Genomic DNA, 20,501 nt, shown 5'->3' with positions numbered 1-20,501 from the left:
TATCGAAAGGGTCTCCAGGGAGCCGCTGCCAGTGTGTCCAACAACCAAGTAAAGCAAAATTTGGACCCTTTTTTTTACTTGGTTGACAGAACCCCTTGCTTGACTTGGTTTACTCGGCAACAGCGGCTTGATTTACTTGGTTGGTTGACATTACTCGACTATTTTTCATGCCCTGTATAGCTACGGTGGTAGATCTAGGCTAATATTCCGCTTCGAAGCAAGTGCTTCTGGCATTCAATCGCTGCTACCGTGTCCGAACTGAGCCGGTTCCGTTCATCCGTAATGACCTTCTTTGTCTGTGAGAAGACGCGCTCACATTCAGCGCTCATTGCTGGGCAACTGAACAAGTCAAACGCCATCTTCGACAGGATAGGATAGTCAGATGCATGGCGAACCCACCACTCCAGAGGATCCTCAACATCCAGATCAGCCTTGTTAGTCCTCGCCATAAACTCATCCAGCTCAGACGTCAACTTTACCCGCTTCTTTCCTCGTGTAGCTGACATCGCAGTGACAGCAAGCCTCTGCCGACGCTTACGAGCTTGCTGAAGTGGATCAAGAGCGATACTGTTGTCAGCAATTGCTTCCTCCTCCAGCTCCTCCGGCTCCTCCTCTTGTCCTACTCCGTCCATTCGGTCCGCTTCCGCAGCTGCTGCCTCGTATTGTGCAAAAACCTCCTGTACCACTCTCTTTGCGCCGCTGATCCATTGCCTGTTGTGACTCCATTCAAGCTCGAAATAGGTAAATTTGTTAGCCGGATGTAGGGCAACTGCACACCGGTATGCAGGGGTGGCATCAGTGAGGCCAAAATATTCCTCAAGCTTGATACGAGCGGCATCAATAGCATGGGAATAGTATGTTGACACCACGTCAGGGTGATCATCTGCGAACTTCCCAGCCTCTTGGAGCTTCTTGAAGAGCACATCCAGCGACTCGAGAGTCTCGTGAAGTGAGCCATGTGATCCTTCTGAGCCAGATTTGTTAGCCCGGCCCTCCATGCGTTTTGTTAGATCCTTGAAAGGTTTGAGGATATTGAGGAAGTGATCGAGATCAACCCAATCCTGCGGAGTTGGGATATCTTGTGAGATATCGTATCCTTCGGCGACGATGCGGCGATAGTTGAGAAAGAAGAGATCAATGGCGTGGCGGAGTTTCAGAGCTCTCTCAATCATGGAATACACAGAGTTCCAGCGGATACCACCATCGACCAGGACCCTGGTGTAGAGGTGTTCGATACTGCCTTCGTCATAAGCCCGCAGGATGTACTGTTTCAGCCGCTCCCGTCTCTGGTCGCTTCTGTTGATCCACACGCAGAAGTTATGGAGCTTGCCAATACAGCTTTGCTTCCTCCATATCTCAAACCGCTCGTCATCGGATGCAGCGCGCAGCTGTTTCTCCAGCTTGCTAACGCCCTTGCCAAAGAGAAGAGCTTTGACGATGATGTTCAGCATATGGCCGACGCACCGAAGGCGGCTTTCGCGGTTGATTGTCGGGTACTGCTCTGCTAGCTCTTGGATGCATACATCGTTGCTTGCAGCGTTGTCCATCATGAAGAAGCCAATGATTGGCGAGACGTCGTAAAAGTCGATGACGGTCGACAACACTTTGGCAATGTTCTCACCGGAATGAGGACCCTTTAGAGGTGGGAGGTCTAGAAGAGCTGTTTGTAACTTGTGGCGCTCATCCAGGAAGTGAGCGACAACGGCAAGATAGTTTGTCCCTTCTTCAGATGTCCATGCATCCATCGATACATGGACCTTGCTTTTGGCGGATTGCAGCTTTGTCCTTAGCCAAACGCGTCTCCCACCATCGCCAAGCCACTTCTCTTTGACCCAACTGCCAAGAGTAAATGGGCTTCTGGGAAGGATCTTATCGATATCCTCCAGATAATTGATAAACATCTCATTCGTCCGCTGATGAGTCGCCTGACGAAATGTGAGGCCAAGGTCAATCACCCAGTCAGTAAAATCGTCCTTGAATTTCAGGTCGTTGAACACCGCGCGCCGGCTTCCGAGGTATGGCGTAAGGCTTGCTGTCCTCTTGGCTATGCTGAAAGGATCGGCTCCTATGGCTTTGTAACCGAATTCTTCCAGTCTGTGCTGCTGTTTAAGGTGATAATTGATGCTGGTCGTGCTCTCACTGGCAAAAAGCGCAGCATCGTGATGGCCGCTACTATGGCAATACTTGCAGAGCCAGAACTTATTGTTCCCATCTGTGGTAAGCTGTGCGCCGTGCCTGTAGATTGCTGAAGGCTGGGATTTGGAGTTGATGGCGCGCTTGTGGGGCTGGCGGTATCGAATAGATGGTACCTACTGGCTTCCTGTTGTAGCGGATTTTGTCCCAGTCGATAGGGAAAGGGCACTGAGAGGCGTCCGGCGCACCTCTTTCGTCAGAAAGCCTTGAAGGGGAGGGCTTATCGTTAGGCACATGGGTTTGAGTTGAGGCGGAGCTAGGAGTGCTCGGCTGGGCGGGGCCGAGCGACTCAGAAGGGGTCCTAGGAGGAGTGGTTTTTTCGAGCCTTCCATAAGGCTTAAAGAATGGGCGCGAAGACATATTTGGTTTGTTCTTCAAGTTATTGGACCAAATCGGCAGCCTTGGCTCTGTGGAAAGGTTGGAGGAGAAAGAAAAGGAGATCCTCACCCATTTCATTTAAAGACTGGGCCAATCAGGGTGCGCTGTCTTCCTAGCCTGCCCTATTAAGGTTAGACTTTGTTGGCCACTTTCCCAATCCGGTAACTTAGTCGAGTAACTTCAAGTTAACTCGAGTAAGCCAAAAAGGCTTGCTTGTGGTTGGTCGGAGGGGGTCTTACTTGTGGTTGGTTGTTACATAATCAACCAACCACAACCAAGCAAATCAAATAACTTGGTTATTGGACACACTGGCGGGTTCACCGTCAGTAGCCCTTCATCATAATTTTGTTGAATTGACTCAAAGCAGACTAGCTGCGGCGCTAATCCTAGTGACAGATGACGCTAGTGGGGTCATTGTTCTGTTGTTTACTAACAGCATTCTGATCAGCATCAAGGAATTAAAGCGAGGATGGAAATCACCTCGAGTCGGATGAAGGGATAGTTACAGTGGTGAACAGTTGTAGCTTCCTCTTTTATAAACACTATCCCATTCTGTTTGTGTCTCCACACAGTGTTCAAAATTCCTCAATGTCAACTGTATACTTCTGCACGAATGCTGATGAACATTCGGTTCAAGTTTAATCCGTCTTCCGATGATGAGTCAGTAGGCTGCAAATGTGGACACGTTGCCGTGACGCGAGGAAGGGGCAAACTTGAACCTTGCAACCCTCCACCCATGGCACCTCGATTGTCGAAAATCCAACGAACCGAGCTCGAGAAAGTCATCATCAGTAAGTTACAAGGTGAGGAAGTCATTACGGACGAAGCAATAGCGAAAACGATCGGCCGATGTACCGCACGAACAGTTCGTAACGCACGATTTAATATACTCAAATATGGCATAATCGACGCTCCTCGTCAGGCAGTCGCCTGGCCTGGGGACATGACAGAAAATATGTGGCTCGCCTTGCAGGATCGGCTAAACCGCCATCCGTGCATGACCCAACAAGATATGGCTGATTTTGTCAATAAGATGTATCATGTCAACCTGTCAAGAGTTACCGTTGGTAGGATGTTGAGACGTGTCGGCTGGACTAGGAAGGTGACACAGAGCGTCGCAAAAGAGCAAAACCAAGATCTACGTGACGATTACATAGAAAGACGATCCCATTATAAGCCTGAACAAATGATATTCATCGATGAAAGCGGTAGCGATCGCGGACTGGCGATAGTGGAACGAGGTTACGCCCCCAAAGGAGTAACCCCGGTCCAGTTCAAGCGATTCCATCGCGGAAAGAGAGTACAGATGTTGCCAGCCTACACCTTGGATGGTGTCATATATTGCGAGGTGTACCATGAGAATACAGATACCGAGTTGTTCCAGGGGTTTCTTGAAAGGTTGCTGCCCTTCTGTGGCAGATACCCAGAGCCCAAGTCTGTCGTATTTATGGACAACGCCTCTTTTCACTTCATCTCCCAAAGCCTCAAGGAGAAGTTTGCGGCGGCGGGTGTCATAGTAGAAAAGCAACCACCGTATTCTCCCGACCTCAACCCTATCGAGTATCTATTTGGCTCTGTCAAAAACCGCATTCGGAAGAGACGTTTGGAGGATGAAGAGCTCATACAGGGTGACTTTAAGTCGTACTTGGAAATGCAGGTATATGCAGTTGGGCAGGATACGCACATCGCGCGTGGGCACTTTAGAAAGGCACAGATCTACGTTCATTGAAGGGATATGTATAATATCAACAGATTCGAGGCCATGTCATTTGATGATTCCATGCTATACGTTGTATGCCCTCTCGCGTTGTGCTAGTTAGTACCTAACATCACAAACGAAATGCCATGCCACGCCTTCCGGTATGGCATTCTTGGTGTAGAATTTGAACATCCTCTCTGGATTACTGGCAAGGATACCAAGGTCGAGGCAATGCATTAACGTTAACTCCTCAGCGGATGTATAATGGTTCTTCTGTTCCTCGGTGCTCACCTGAGACCGCTGCCAGACACTGTACGCCCTGACTCCTTCTTCTCGAGGTAGGTCAGATCTTAGAAGGGGAGAGGTTGGGAAGATCATTTTGGGAGTTGGTGGATCGTCACTTGAGCCTTGATGACAATGGACCACTGTCGAACCAGCCGGTGATCCATCCGAGCCTTGTCGTCGTCTCTTACGGCCTTGTGTTCTCTCACGCTCTTTCTGTTCCCTCTCTTCCCATTGCCGCTCGTCCTCTCTAACCAAGCGACGGAACTCGTCGGGAACATCGTCATGGCTCAGCGGCTTCCCTGCCTGTAAATGGTCGGCAAGCATACTGATATGATGGGGTTGAACACGACGGTGTACTCCTCCGTCCTGCCAACAATGACTCCCTTTTGTACACGGTCGCCCAGGGCAGCGCATGATAGCATATGCCTCCCTGATGCACGCACTTCGACCTACGCCAGCTGTCCTAGCTTCCAGATCCGCCAGCTGATTGGCCGTGGCACCCCCTCTACCAGCTTTGCCTGGATCAAGAGCTTGGTAATAGAATGTCAGCATGATGGTGATCTTCTTGCCATCGTTCAGAAATGGACTCCAATCACGAAGTCGTTGCGCAATGAACGACCATTTAACGTCCAATTTTGGATATTCTTTCGTGATTTTACCTGTTTTACGATCGGTAACGGATAGAACGAGCTTTGTTTTGTCCTCTTTCCACGGCTTGTCAGCACTCGCCTCCGTCAGCTTCGACTGAAGGACGTATTTCCAGAACTTGCGCGGCGATATTACAATGTCTAGCTCTGTTTCGCCAGCCTGGCACCTATTCTTCGCAGACAGTTTCCATTCGACATTGTAGCGTATCGTCGGTTCGCCTTCGTAGGACCGGTTTGGCTCCCAGTCATCAAATGGCACAAATGCAAGGGCACTCCCGGCAGGTCTTAGTCGGCTTCTCGGGGCTGACGCTGCGGGCTGAGACACGTCACTATCGGACGTTGTAACAGTCGAAATCTGAGCTTCGCTCACATCATCACTCGACCAGTCATCTATAATCTTGTTATGACTCCTGAATGTTGCCACAAGGCACAGTCTGGCTGTTTCTCGCCGGTTCGCTGCCTACACCAGCTTGTCACAAAGAACACGTGTCCTGGTCTCTCCTTTTCATTCTATAGAGTTCCATGGGTTACCATGATTTATAGTCACGTGATCACAGCCTGAATGCCGGTAAAGCAATAGTTTAATAAGTATTGAATGACCAATTCACGTAGCTGTAGCACAGTCGACTAGAGTACTAAGGGAGTGTTAAAAGTAGGTCGCAAATACAGTGAGGTGTGAGTTGATTATCAGTAGTCTGTTATTATTGTTATATTAAAAATTCCAGAAATAGACTAGACATGGTGGATGTACGATATGCAAGTAGTGTCGACATGATCCTGCCCTCGCACTACACTAACTGCATTTAAATGCCTGGAAATCAGGCATCAAACAGCCCTGGCTACAAGCAACCTCTGGCTTCCTACAAGAGTGTATATATTCAGCGACAGTATCTTACGATGGAAACTCACAGCCACAAAACTAACAAAAATCCTACCAACCTTGATGAAACGAATGCATGCTTCCATGAAGATCTCATGACCAAATATTGCGAAGTTCTTGTTCAAGGCGAGAAGAAGGCGCTACGGGTCTGCTATTTAGCCAAGATCGTTCTATGCGTTCTTATCCTAGCTAGTCTCGTTTTACCGTATTTCCAGTGATCGATACGCCATCTTCCCATGTTCGAGAGTATCCAAGGTCTTTTGAGAAGAATGACGGAGGATGTTTCACTTCATAGCGACAATCTCTCTCAAGATTTTGATTATTTATTACTCGAATATTAGGAATGGGTTCTAGTCAAACCAATTTTGGCAACAGCTGTATGGACTGTACAGTTCTTTTAAGCTTTCAAACCAAGGCAAAAATAATCTAGCTCACTCCCCAATCTCCCAAAACGTTTCTTTTACTTTCACCCCTTGCTTTTCGACTTCCATTCTCCAACTGCCGGACTCGATTCACAATCAACCCAACAGATATCGGTCCAATCACTGTGCATAGTGATATGGCCCAAGTGACGATGAGGAAAAGGTCCGATGGCTGACCGTCCGGTAGCCGACCAAAGATACCCTTGCTTTCAGCCAATGCAGAAATTAAATAGCCAATTTCTCCACGAGCCATCATACCAATGCCAACGATACACGTTGGATACAGAGATAGAGACTTTTCAGGCTCTGGTATTGAGTTGCGCACTTGGGCAGCGATCTGAGTTGTATTCGAGTTAGGCAGTGGCTCTAGAGGGACTACATCACGCTCTTCTGGTCGTTGAGCTGCGCTGTCCCTATTTTGAGATGTTGCAGGAAAAGAGTTGTCTGTGCATTGAGCGCCAGGTACCAAACCCTTCGGGGACTGCTTGAATTTAGGCGTGTGCTTTTGGATAAGCTGCATAAGAACCTGGAATGGGTTGCTGAAGGAGACCAGCCAAAGGCCACAAACCAACTTCGCGATCGCCATAAGGACTGTGTAGATGATCCCGCGCCAAACAATGGGACCTGAAAACAACTTTGTGATGGGAACTGAGAAACCAATTGATGCCTAGATTGTGTTAGTACGTACTAGTAGAATCAGAGCAGGCTAACTTACGAAGAAGAAAGGCTTCAGAATACAATCCACGACGGGTTCGAAGTAGCGATGATAGATCTCGGCACCTGAACCGGCTTCCATCCCTAGGGGCAAAGCTCTTTGCTCAGTAGGAACAGGAGTCGTGTTCCCCATAGTCGAGTTTTCGACATTTGTAGTTTGTTGTGCATTTGAAGTTTCGCTCACGCTCTCGTGCTGAGTCTGGACATGTGGAACATCAGAGTCCCACCAGCTAATAGTTGCACCGGCAATATAAGCGGCTAACAGACTCGAAGTGCCAGCAAAAGTTGCACCGATGACGATGCTGAGGAGGTATACTGTATGAATAGTAAAAGCAGTCTGCCTCACACTAAGGATTTTAGAAACCTTGGAAGAAGGGTTGACTCTTCTGTAAGAGTTGAGACGGAGAGTGACCGGCACAACTATAAACCTACAGAGAATCGGAACGATTGTTGCAAAGGCGAGAGATACTATAATAGGCCTGATGATGGTGATAACATCAAACGAATCTCCGCCGAGGTTTGAGATAACTTGGACCATAATAAGACCGATGACATCATCTATCATAGCAGCGCTCGTCAATACAACACCAAGACGAGTTGCTGAAAGACCACTTGTGCCCAAGATGCTGAACGTGGTACCGAGACTGGTAGAACAGAGCGCAGCGCCAGCAGTGAATGCCTGCAATGGCGTTGCGCTGAGCATAGACATGACGGCAAAAGATAGACCGATTGGAAAAAAGATCCCAGTGACGGCGACGGCGAAGGAGAGGCCCAAGTTGGCCTTGAGGGATTTGAAAGAAGTCGACAAACCACCTATGATACACTTTTTAGCTAACATCTTTATGACAAGAAAATATATAATTACCTTCAAATACGATAAGAATAAGCCCAAGATATCCCAATTGCATCACAGCATCTTCAACCTCACGAGATAGCCATTTTGCGCCTGGTGTACCCCAAGCTATTCCTAACGCGACCTGGCCAATTAGACCGCAGTACGCGATCTTGTCAAGACTATAGTTGATAAGGTTCAGAAGAATTAAAAAACCTGAGAGGATGGCTATGATAGTTATTGTTGGTTCGTGATAGGAAATTGATGCTTCCATTATAAAGTCACCGTAGTGTTGATATTGTTTTGTTTAGATGTGGAGTTGGATTTGGATTGGATGCGGGTTTTAACAGTACCGGACATTTGATTTTCCGCCTTTTTGCAAACATCTCTGGATGGGGCAGTGCACATGTGTGGGACTCATGTATCTTGGCAGTAACGAGAGGGCTGACACGCACTGTCAAAAGCGACTCTATTTTGGGACTAGCTCTATACTTATAGCTACAAAGACACTACAGTTACCCAGGGCCGGAAAATGGCTTGCAGGCTGATTATATTTCCTAGAATAGACATTCAGACCCGCCTATAAAGTAGTCTTATGTAGCTATAAGTCTCCACTCTAAAACTTACAAAGAGGATGTTGTTGCGCAGAGGAAGGTACACATGTACAATACTGTACTAACGAAAAGATCTATCACATGATTGAGGTACCCTATCCCGGACCGCCGACAAAGCAAGAGACAATTATGGCTGAGAGATGGTGGGGTCGTTCGTCACACTAGTCAGTCCATCTTGGGACACTTTTCATAAAAGCACGATAAAAAACAGCTGACGGTGAACCCGCACCTCACTGTACTGTCCCTTTCACAAGTCGCAGAGAGACCATTCAGCCGGGCAAGTGGCCATCATGATCACGGCCAGATTCGTCCTTCTCCAGACCCAGCGAGCAATCTGGGAAGAACGCATACAGAAGGCTCCCTATTGCCCCCCGCCACCACGAAGTCACAAGGAGGAGAAGGCTCTCGTAGACGTCCAAAATGCCTTCAACAAAGGCGGAAGGCTTGCTCGCTTTAGTACATACCTAGATAAGCGTGTCTTATGGTCAGGGATTCAGGGGGCGCTTCCGTCAACAAAAGCCCTTCTCATGCTGAAGCGTTTGCCGGGATTCCGCTTCTTGGCTCTCCGCGGCCTTCTGCGTCGCACGGCCGGACGAACAGCCCGTTCCTCCTGTGGTGACAGGCCCCAGTCTCCTCCAGAAAAAAAAGAAGAAAAAAAGACGGTGATTTTTGGACTTTTGGAACTTGGTGTTCCCCTACAGTTGGTTACCTAGTTGGTTACCTAGTTGGCATAAAGCAAAAAGGAGCCCAAATTAGCCGTTCTTCGTCAGGATCTAGCGTGGGCAGCCACGGCCGTCCTAAAGTTGCCGATATGCCCTGTAGAGTCATCATATCCAATGGTCAATCCTCGGGAAACCCATGATAGAGGTGGGTCCAGTGTTTGCTAGAGCCAACACCTCTTTCGAATCCTTGGTTGTGAATTCGATTTCACGATGCCGTTGTCGATCTTGTTGTTCAGCGTCCTATTTCTGCCTTCCGTTCTTCCGTAAATTGCTTGCCCCCACCTAGTGTCGACCGCTCAGCGCTGAGGTTACATCGGTAATGGCGATCGACTTATCATGTATTGAACCCATATCATGTGATACAGGAACGGCCCAAACGGACTTTTGATCGCCGATCTAGTGGCCAGGTAGCCGGGCCTTGAGCTCTTGGCGGCACATTTCTGCCGCTGCAGGATGCTAGCTTGTATAGGGTAGTCTGTAGTTTCATAGCCAAATGACCCAGTTCGATGCGCGACTAGATTTTCTACAACTTATCGTGGTTGCCAACAGCAATGGCTGCCTTGAAAACCCTATAGGAGGGAATTGCTGGGCGACTGTTTTGCGTTTTACTGTATCGCACGGCTCCACTCTGTCGCCATGAATTTCACCCCCAAGAGTAGCCAAAGCGGCTTGTAGGTCCACTTTTCCTTTTCCTTTTTATTTTTATTTTTTATTTTTTAAGCTCTCACTGATCAAAGAAGCAGAAAATAGACGCGGCGGAGGCGGACGTTGTCCTTCGCAGATTGAGTTTTGATGCTCTTCATCTCTGCGTCTGTGCTTTCTGGTTTGTCTATCCACTTTCATGCTTTCATGGATCCATGATGTGTTTCACTTGGATGAATTGCATGCGTGTGACCCCCAGTGACCGAGGTCGAACGAAGCGAGGCGCTGAAGAACTGGCGCCAGACCATGTAGATCGTCCAAGCTAGACTGAAGCTAGGCAAGTTACCCGGAATGACAGCACGCGCACCAGCACAGGGGTATTATGGCAGCCAGAATCTGTGTCAACAAGCAAAACCAAGCGGCCCAGCTGCTGAACTAAGAATGGCCTTGGCGAAGAGCTACCGAGGCTGTCGCTGGTTCTATGCTAGGCCTGTCAGCGGTCGCTGGTGGCATACCGGTATACTTCACCAGCCAAGATTCCGCTTCTCGACTCTTGGCAGCTTTGCGGCGCAATGATTAGCCCGCTATTTTTGTGGTGAAGGTAGTACAACATAACACGATTCATTACGCTCGGCGGCTTATCTTGGCCGGTAGGGGTAGAGTGGCACAGTATGTAGCCTGTTATAATTGGACAGGTGCTGGGGTGTCGCATGCAAACAGGGGATATTTCAAGATTACGCACCGGAATGGCAGTACCTTCAAGGGGGCAGGATTTGGACAAAACACAACATGAATACACCAATGTGCATCAATGGACCGAATACAGGCAGGGTCTGACAGTTATGGGCTTCAGGAAACGGGTCACAATTTGGACGATGCAAGGCAAGGAACAGCATGAGCATGGGCTTGGGGAGACGAGGACGAAAAAGTAGGCGGTATGTAAGCATGGATTAGAGACTAGTGTCCTTTCGGCTAAACTAAGCCGCTGGCGTACAGTATTGGCATGGTGTCAAGACACTCACGTCTGCAGGGTTCACAAGTTGATAAAGAAGCTAAAAGGTTGAGAGCTGAAGCATAGAACGCGGGTAAGAAGTCCTGTACGCCGGAACAAGTGCAGTCATCGGAATTCATGATGGTGAAGTCAAAGTTTACGGCCTTTTGGGTGTGGGTGGGTAGGTCTTAAGGCAAAGTCGACTCGAACGCGAGTGGAATTAAATTGTACGGTTTTGGACGAAAGGCCTTAACTGCCTCTAGGATATGCTCCGTCGATGGCGATTTTTTGACCTTTCGAACTTGGGGTTCATGTGTAGTTGGTTGATGTATGGGTAAGGCAAGCCTAATTTGGCCGTTTCTTGTTAAAATTTTAAGTGGGTGCTCAGTCCTACAGAACCGACCGCATATGTGCACGCTTGGGCCGAAACCGGACGGAGTGTCACCCATTCAGGAACCAGGCTAATTTGTCCATACCCCAGTCCTGTGAAAGCTGAGATTGGCCGCTTTTCGTTTTGGATATTTGCCTACCTATACTACTACAGACGATACGGGCAATTAAGAGTTCATCCCACGGCAGAGGCTTGGTTAGGGACTAAAACCGCCGCCGCCAATCAGGGACACTAGAAGATAACTTGCCGTCAAATTTGTCCGCCTAGGAGCACGGTGCCGGTAGTTTCTACGAGGCGGACTGATCGAGCCTACACGAGATGCTTACCAGTCCAAAGAGTCCTATAACGGACATACGACATGACCTACTGGTAAAAAAAGAAAAAAAGAAGAAAAAAAAAAGAAAAAAAAGAAAACAGAAGAAAACAGAAACAGACAAAAATTGAAGGAGCGTATATCTCTAACTGTCTTACAACGGCAGGAGGCTTTGCACTCTGACTGACTTATGTTCGCAGGAGCTTTGTGGAACGTCCTGGAGGAAAAGGAACAGAAGATGGGAAGAAAAAAAGAATTTAAATGAGTACAGCCGGCGTAAAAATAGACTAGATCAAATTGAGTTAGAATTGATTACGTGATGGCTATGAGAAATCGTCAAATTTTGGCCTTTCAATGGGACTGTTCTGATTACGCAATCGACTCACTGACCCATCTTTTCTATTACGAGACGTCCAATGCTCACACAATATGATGCTCCCTGCCCTATGAGGCGTATCCTCCCGGGCGGAATAAATTCATTCATACACTATGATGCCACCATTCCGAAAGCAATCTTGATAGCCAAACACTGATGGTGGATTATCGTCCGAAAGGGTATCTTTGTATGTTGCCCCACCCTTTGCAATAATGAAGGTAAATATCAAGTCGAGGTCTCGTCGCCGATTTCGTCCGTTCATATCCGCTGCACAATAATGCCAACAGGATTTGCGTCTCATGGCTTGACTGCAGGGTAACCTACAACCTCAAGAGGAAGCCCCTTTCAATGTAGCTATGTAAAGATCTTTCACGAGGATGCACTGCGGCGTTCATTACAGAGAGCATACTTAGAAAGGCCGCTACGTATGACTTTAGTTATGCCGGTTGCCTATCTTGAGTGAAAGAGGCCGAGAAAGCCGGGCAGTCTTCTGATCAACTGATTCCCACCCTTACCCCTTAATAAATCATCGACTATCAAGCGTGTCAGATATTCGGAAACAGTGTGAGTGACCGGGCTGTCTACCCTCGCATACCCTACAACTATGAAAGCTATCCACTCCGCAACAAGACGTGTTCAGGTACGATCTCTTGAGGTAACAGACGAAGATGTATGCGGCACGCGTTACGAGACAGATGCCTCCCAAAACGGGCTTTATAGATCATTCTGTCTAATGTCCCTCTCCATTGTCCTGCATAAATTCACTGGTGGTAGTCGTGCTCTGCTCGTGCACTTTAGCTTTACCATGCAGTACCCACCCCCCGTACGTACCCATCACTCGTACACCAAAAATATTTCCTCCCCATACAAAATGCAACTTTTCAACGTCGTACTAAAAAATTACCAAAAATGGCAACAACGTGACGTTTCATATTAATATGTTTCAATTTGCTCAAAGTTCAATATCTTCTAGGTTTCTTGACTTTACGGCCCCTGCGAGTGTGCATGACGGGTAATTCTTCCACCGCAGAATTTGAGCTTTCGCCCTCCTGCACCCCGCCAACCTCGATCACGTCCTCAACAGCCTCTGTCTCTTGAGTTGCCCGAGACGGGCTGCCACTAGTCCGCCTGACCTAGCCCTACAGTCCAAAAATCAATTGCTGTACGATTGATTGATTTTACCTCAATTTACAGAGGGTAGACTTGATTTTTGGAAAACAGACTAACGTTAAGTTAACATGCTTAGTACTTTATAGTGACAGCGACCTTCCAGGTGGTCCATACTTGTGCGACTGATATGAACATACTTAGACTTTTGAAACAATTCAGTCCTGAATCCAATGTTGAAAAAAAGAAATGAAAATCAAAACAGTTTTCACCACAACATTTTCCATAAGTGTAATTTCTATGTAGCATTTATGTAAACCTCATCTCGTAAGTACATCACGGAAACTTCCTCTCCGTTCCTATCAGCCATACGAATGCGACGAAAGATGCAGACACAAATCATGTTCTCAACTTGCCTGCATCTGTTCAGGCACATAACGTCGTAGCTGGGAAGAGACATGATTAGGAAGGAGAATAGAGAAAATAACAGCGAGCCCACACCGATGAGGGATTATCTGTTCCACACGATGTCGTCTCGTTTCACAAAATAGTACAACAAGCAAGATGTACTATACACTCCGCCAGAGTCGGGACATTTGTGGTCGATATACTTCATGACTTCGTGGCATGAAGCAACTTCTCGGGTACCGAAGTGGTACTTTGGGCAAGACAGCAAATTGATCCCAATCAACGTGTCTTGATATGGATATTCCCTTAACGGGCTCTGGGGGTTGAGGCTGACCTCCTTCAGCCTATTGCAGAACGTTGTGATGAATTCGAGCCTCAGGTCTTGGCTTGAATCAAACTTTTCTGTGGGGTGGGTTTCCTTCCAGCAGGACAATGCATTGGCTGTTCCCATTGTCTTCGGAGCTGCCTTTGTGCTTGAGTAAGTCGTAGAAGGCGTTTTTGTCCCCTTGGAGTTATCGCTGGCGCCAATAGACCTTGCCTTGATATTATTCTGAGCAGGTTCCTCTGCGTTGGTGCTGGCACGCGCGACTATATGTTCCAGCTGTTCTGAAGATTGGGCCTCTGCCTTCCTCTCTCTACTGTCAAGCACTAGGGTTTTGGGACAACCGCCGGCCCAAGAAGCTGGTGGGACGATGGTCATACTTTCGTCGTAAGGGATTTTGTATATCCTCCCTGGAACAGTAATGCCGGGACTGTACCAGGGGTTTAGTGCCTCGAGTTTTTCAAGGTCGAGTCCGGGCAGGGCTCGACCTAGGGACTGCTCCAATGGAGTCCTGTCTTGCGAAACCCATACCGCGTGATCAGTGCAAGTGGCGCTGACAAAGGTAAGTAGGGAAGACCAAACAAATGCCTTCATATTCTACAATATCTATATCTGTGCTGAGAGAGGCAGCGAAACTGAACGCGGAACCCGCCGAGCAACATGCTTTTGTAGCTCGGCAATGTTTATATCTGGACTCCAGACCTTACGCCCAAAAATGGCTGGTATGATGTTCAAAAACGTTTGTCGCTGGTTTCGTCCCCCGACGCCGTTGGCGCCGCTTCCCGTTATCTCTGCAACGGCCAGTCCTCCCGCTTACGCGATACCAAAAGCGAAAACAAATAACGCTATGGCTTGGAGGGGTTTGATCCAACACGGAAGGTGATCCTTTACAGCCTAGTACTCACTAGCTGTAGGGTAGGGGGTACGAAGAACAAATCAAAAGCCACTTCTTTCTTGATCTCGGTTGATAAACTTTTAAGAGACATGCCAATGTTATCCACATGCATAACGTCCTTCTAGCACATGCATTGTATCTGTTACAACATCGTGGCCTAGGGAATATCCGACCTGAAATGGGAGGGTGAAAGAGCAAAACTAGGAGGAATTATACTCTGGGTTACACCTCCAGCAGAGCGGTCGTTCCGCGTCAACCTTGAGCCCCTATCACTCCCTGCAATGGTGAATAGACCTTTTCAACTTTTATTTGTATACGAGCGAAGACATTTAGGTTTAGAATATTGATTCACGAGTTTCTACAGTGCTAATTACCTCTAAAATCCACATCTCATCTTCATTCGTGTGGTTTTTAAATATTTTCACAGGCTAGGATCTTGATGCTCATGGTTCGTCTGGTAGCCTCTAGACTTGAGGTAAATATAAGAATGTGAGATACCAACAGTCGGAGCTTTGTCACAAAGGCGAGAAAGTCGCTGACAGTGTAGGGATCACCCTCTGCGACCACCTCATCCCACCGCAGCTGCTCCGGCGAAAGTACATTCTCATCCAACAACACCTCTATAAGTCGAAAATTATCTGTTTCGAAGACCTTGGGCTCCGGTCCCTTGACTTCGCTTTTCGATGAAACCCAATGCTTTCGTTTGATCCGGTAGTTTATGAGCCATAGCGTCTCCAGTCCCCCGAGCCTCACGCCGTATACAATATATGAGCACAAAGAGTCAAGGCTTCCAATCCATGGAGAGTCTTGTAAGCTCGAGGCCCAGATTGGATGGTACTGCCACCCTACATGCCGTATTTGCATCGGGCTCGGGATTGTGTCGAAGGGAACGATATCCTCTGACAAAGACCAGCTGAGCATGTCAGGATTGTCGAACTGCAGAATGAACAGATCCAGGCTAGGCGATACGATGATTGTGCGCTTCTGGGATGGTAGAATCCCTGACGCGCCTATCTTTGCTTCGCGACTGCCACATTCCACCTTTGTCTGAACGACCATGGGTTCGGTAGGCTCAATGATGTCCCTCATAACGCGATGAGAATGTCTGCAGGCATTCCAGAGACCCGAGCATACCTGGGCATTTGAGTTAACTCAAACCTTAACTCATGAAACTCACGCCGGCATCCCCACTATATTTAGTCTAACTAAGTTAAGCTAGCTTGTTGCAAATTTACTTTGTTGAAAAGCGGCCAATGGCTCATACTCATCCGTTCGGAAGCTTCAATACAAGTTCCGCAGCTACAATGGCGATGGCCAACAGACTTTCTCTCTCTTGAATTCATTACCTATACCATTAAGCCATCGCTATGGTATCGGAATCATCTTCTGTGCCCAGCACACCCTCTTCTAATCCCGACTTCATCGATGTTGAGAGATTTTTCACCAGAGAGAAGGCAAAGCCTCGCGCTTTATATGTTTGCTTGTACTGCAAGGCGAGCCCATGGAGGGATGGCTATAAGGGCAATGCGCGGCGTCACATAAGAAATCACCACCCGTATCTGATCGGGCTCTCCAGCCGGCAGAATCGATCCCAGCAATCTCTCGACACGTATATCACCTCATCCACCACGCCATCCGCGGCAGCATTACGGAATGCCTTCAATCGGCAGGCCTATGTCGACGCTATCATCGGCCTTGTTACGCGTCGCAGGGTGGCCTTTTCGATGGTTGAGTGGGATGAGCTAAAGGACCTGGCCCTAGCATGCAATCCTGCTATCGAGGATAGCCTAATCACTTCCCGACGTACAGTAATGCGCTATATTTCAGCGAACTATGAGTTATACGCCGATCATTTGGCCCAATCCCTTCAGTCTGCCGTTTCGATGATTCACATCTCATCTGACCTCTGGACATCGCCACATCGGCATGGTATGCTAGCAGTATGTGGACAATGGGTCGATAAGGACTACGGGCTCCGAAAGGCGCTCCTAGGGCTGCTAGAATATCCAAAAGACCACTCGGGTAAGTCTCAGGCCGGTCTGATTGCTGATGTCCTGAAGCGCTTTGGGATTCGACGCGTGGGATATCATACCGGAGATAATGCAACCTCCAACAATACTTGCCTAGAGGCGTTATCAGAAAAGCTTTTTAACGAGCGAGAAGTAAGTGAAAGGCTATGCGGTGACTTTTTCCTGTCCCAGCTAAGTTCCGCCTAGATTATCTTCGACCCTGTCCGCCGCCGTATCCGCTGTTTCGGCCATATTATTAACCTTTCCCTTCAAGCTTTCCTTCTCGCGCGCTCGAAAGAAGCTCTACAAGCTGCTCTTCATGCCACCGGCGATGTCGCTGGTGCACAATCTGTCGAGACTTTCTCTGCTGCCCTCGGTGAGAGTGCGCCTCCTGCATCAGATATTCCGGTGGATCAATGTTGAACGTGGAGGACATTGGTACGATCACGTGATCACATCATACATACATGTACATCTCTTTCCTGTCTGCAGTCCTTTAACCTAGATCTTCAATCAATCAATTCAATCATCACTCTCATATTACAACAGGTTATGAGCCCGGACGGCTATATATATAAAAAGCTAAGTTATTATGTCTTATTTATTAATTATATCGAGGATTAAAAGTTCCTCCTTCCACTGCCTAAATAACTTAGTTAAAAGGGTTTTCCGACTATATACCGACAAAATAGCTACTTTACTGCTAGCGCAAGGAAAAAACGAAGCTATACAGATGTCATCCATATACAACCTACGTCCAAGACCACTTCTGAAGCCTACAATCTTCAGATTCCTCAATGAAGAGCGTTTCCCAACTCTGACAGCCGCGATTGATGCGTGTCCAGACTGCACAAACCCCGCACAGTCAATCGAGGACTCTTCCTTCCATCCAAGCATCTCTCCATCGACCACAACAGAGACGACACTATCCTATGTTACAGACAGCCTGTCTGAAGCATCGTCGACGGAACTCTGGGGACTGGAAGTCTCGACAAGAGATGACAGACGCGTCACGCACCCACAACACATCGAAATGACGTCCGACACATCCGACACAATGTCCCTAGACGGAATGAACATCCATTCCAACCTACAGGACACACGCTCGGAAGACACGGACTCAGAAATGAGCGCAATGTCAATCTCAGACACCGAAATGAGCTATGCGCCACTAGCTGAACGCATAGACACGGGACAAGGACCATCCGAAATGAGGACAAGCCACAACTACACACAAACAGCAAATTGAGACGCAGCCTCAATCAGACACAAGCCAGGATACCCCATCCACAACAGATGATGAGGCTGACAATGTCTCATTACACAGACAACGCGATATTGCACGTCGCGACTCAGAAATGCAGGATGCAACATACCAGGAACCAGATCATCCAATAGATCAGGACTACATAAATGATAACTTCAAACTAACAATCGACAGTCCAATCGAGATACTTAGACAACAACCCTGGTATATCCCAACGATCAACGCTGCCTTGAAACGACAATTCCGACAAGATGTCCTCGAAAACAGTCGAACAAGTTATTGGACTAGACTCGGTCTCTCTCCTCGAAGGTCCGAGTGACTGGTCCAAGTGGAAACGCGCCATCCGCATCAAACTTGGAATTGCTGGCTTCGGTGACTACCTCGACGAAAAAGACACAGAGAAGACATCAGACATGTCCAAACAGACCCAGGCAACCTGCATGATCCTCAGCCGCTGTGGCTATAATGCCCAAGAGGTCGCAGAGGGACAACCCACAGTCTATGACATGATGGAAACGCTGCGTCTCCAATTTGAACCCAAGGGAAGCGTTGAATTCACAGACCTTGCCAGGAAATGGAGAGATGTATCCCTCAGTCAATTTGACAGCATGTCTGCCTTTGGACAAGAAATCAGAGATATTGCAGCAGGATTCGGGCGACTCGGGCCAGACTGCAAACTCTCCGAACCACACATCGTTGACAAATTCCTCACTAGCCTTGGACCTGCCTACGACACATTCCTCACCGTCTTCTACCAAAACCACGACATCGTCTCAACATACATAGGAAACGCAGTCACGCACAAGGGCGTCTCCCTCAATGATGCATTACGACTCGCTGAACAAGAAGAACGACGACAGAAACAACAAGACGATAACAAGGCGACACAAACCGCACTCCTTGCCAGACGAGGCAACTTCCGAAACAATCCGAGACCTCGTATTCCCTGCAAATACTGCCATCGAACTGGTCACAAAGAAGAAGACTGTTGGATACGACATCCAGACAAGCGACGCGAATGGGAACGCAAATTCCCGGAACGAGCTGAAGCATCAAGAACGGCACGAAAACAACAATGGCGAAACAACAATAACTCGAATGCGTCCCCGACGCGACAAAATAGCCCAGAGGGAGAAGCAGCCATGGCGGCCACAAACTTCCTCAATACGGCATTCATCTCAGTCCTTGACAACTTCGCTGGAACTGCCCAATCGCGAGACGACACAATACAATACCTCTCCAAAGTCCATATACTAGACAGTGGAGCGACAAGCCATATGATGTGCAAGTCTGAGAACTTTGAGGAGTTGTCTAATGTAGACGAATCTGTCACTGGTCTTGGTGGCACAAAGACAACAACAAAGGGACGCGGTACATATCGACTCTGGGCTAAGAACGAGAGTGGGAGAGCCATTACACTTAGCAACTCGCTCTTCGTCCCAGACGGACATGTCAACCTCGTCTCTGTCTCACAACTCTCAAAGAATGGCGCTCAAGTTGTCTTTAATAATAAGAGAGCGACAGTCACTCGGGATAACAAGACAGTCTTCACAGCTACTATGCGACATAACATGTACATCATTGACGAAGAAGGGATCAACCACGACATTGCCCTCTCTGCCCATACTATTCAGGATCAAGATCTTGCTATCTGGCACAAACGCCTCAATCACCTCAGCGAACAAGGCATCAAGAAGCTATCAACCATGGTCACAGGAATGAACAAGATAGGATCAGGACACATGTGCATCTCGTGTGCGCAAGGACGCATGACTGCACAACCACATTGACGATCAATCAAGAAGGGAACCCGTCCATTTGAGAGCCTTCACGCAGACATTGCCGGACCTTTTCCAACGACTGGACTTCACGGAGAACGATACTGGGTCACCTTCACAGACGACTTTACCCAGATGACTTGGGTCTTCCCATTAAAACGAAAATCCGAGTTCAGTGATAAACTCAAGTTTATCATCAATCACTACAAGTCGCCCTCAAGACAATGCAAGTTCCTTCGACTAGATAGAGGAGGCGAGAACGTATTAGAAGAAGTCCAACTCTTCTGTCAGGGTGAGGGAATTGAGATCATCTACACAAACACAGAACAACATCAACAAAACGGAATTGCTGAACGGATGAACCGCACAATCCTCGAGAAACTAACAACAACCATTATTGATGGCAAGATCCCACGCATCTACTGGCCATACGTCCTTAAAGGAGCCGTATGGACCAGGAACCTCAGTCCACACACAACCCTGCCAACAACACCATACGAACAATGGCATCACGAAGTTCCAGATCTCAGTCACCTTCGCACCCCAGGAAGCTCGGGATATGTCAGACTCACAGACTCAAAGAAACAAGATGGAACCAGTTGCAATCCCATGCAAG

At 48.0% G+C, this 20,501-nt stretch overlaps 3 protein-coding genes across 3 annotated transcripts; 1 reads left to right on the top strand and 2 right to left on the bottom strand.

The window, feature by feature from the left end:
- Positions 1-4,387: 4,387 nt before the first annotated feature.
- On the bottom strand, positions 4,388-8,324 carry FPOAC1_013911 (uncharacterized protein; the record flags this gene model as incomplete). Its single annotated transcript, XM_044858251.1, has 5 exons — positions 4,388-4,854; positions 4,999-5,592; positions 6,763-7,171; positions 7,220-8,031; positions 8,084-8,324. The coding sequence occupies 5 exons, from the start codon at positions 8,322-8,324 to the stop codon at positions 4,388-4,390; spliced, it is 2,523 nt and encodes an 840-aa protein (XP_044700707.1).
- Positions 8,325-13,717: 5,393 nt separating this feature from the next.
- Positions 13,718-15,920, bottom strand: FPOAC1_013910 (uncharacterized protein; the record flags this gene model as incomplete). The annotated part of the gene is made up of 2 exons (XM_044858250.1): positions 13,718-14,489; positions 15,334-15,920. The coding sequence occupies 2 exons, from the start codon at positions 15,918-15,920 to the stop codon at positions 13,718-13,720; spliced, it is 1,359 nt and encodes a 452-aa protein (XP_044700706.1).
- Positions 15,921-17,573: 1,653 nt separating this feature from the next.
- On the top strand, positions 17,574-18,089 carry FPOAC1_013909 (uncharacterized protein; the record flags this gene model as incomplete). Its single annotated transcript, XM_044858249.1, has 1 exon — positions 17,574-18,089. One exon carries the CDS (start codon positions 17,574-17,576, stop codon positions 18,087-18,089), a length of 516 nt encoding a protein of 171 aa, XP_044700705.1.
- Positions 18,090-20,501: the final 2,412 nt, after the last annotated feature.

This window comes from Fusarium poae (genome assembly GCF_019609905.1).
Source record: "Fusarium poae strain DAOMC 252244 chromosome Unknown contig_4, whole genome shotgun sequence".
Classification (NCBI taxonomy): domain Eukaryota; kingdom Fungi; phylum Ascomycota; class Sordariomycetes; order Hypocreales; family Nectriaceae; genus Fusarium; species Fusarium poae.
The sequence above is the reverse complement of the archived record's forward strand: the minus strand, read 5'-3'. Positions and strand labels throughout refer to the sequence as shown.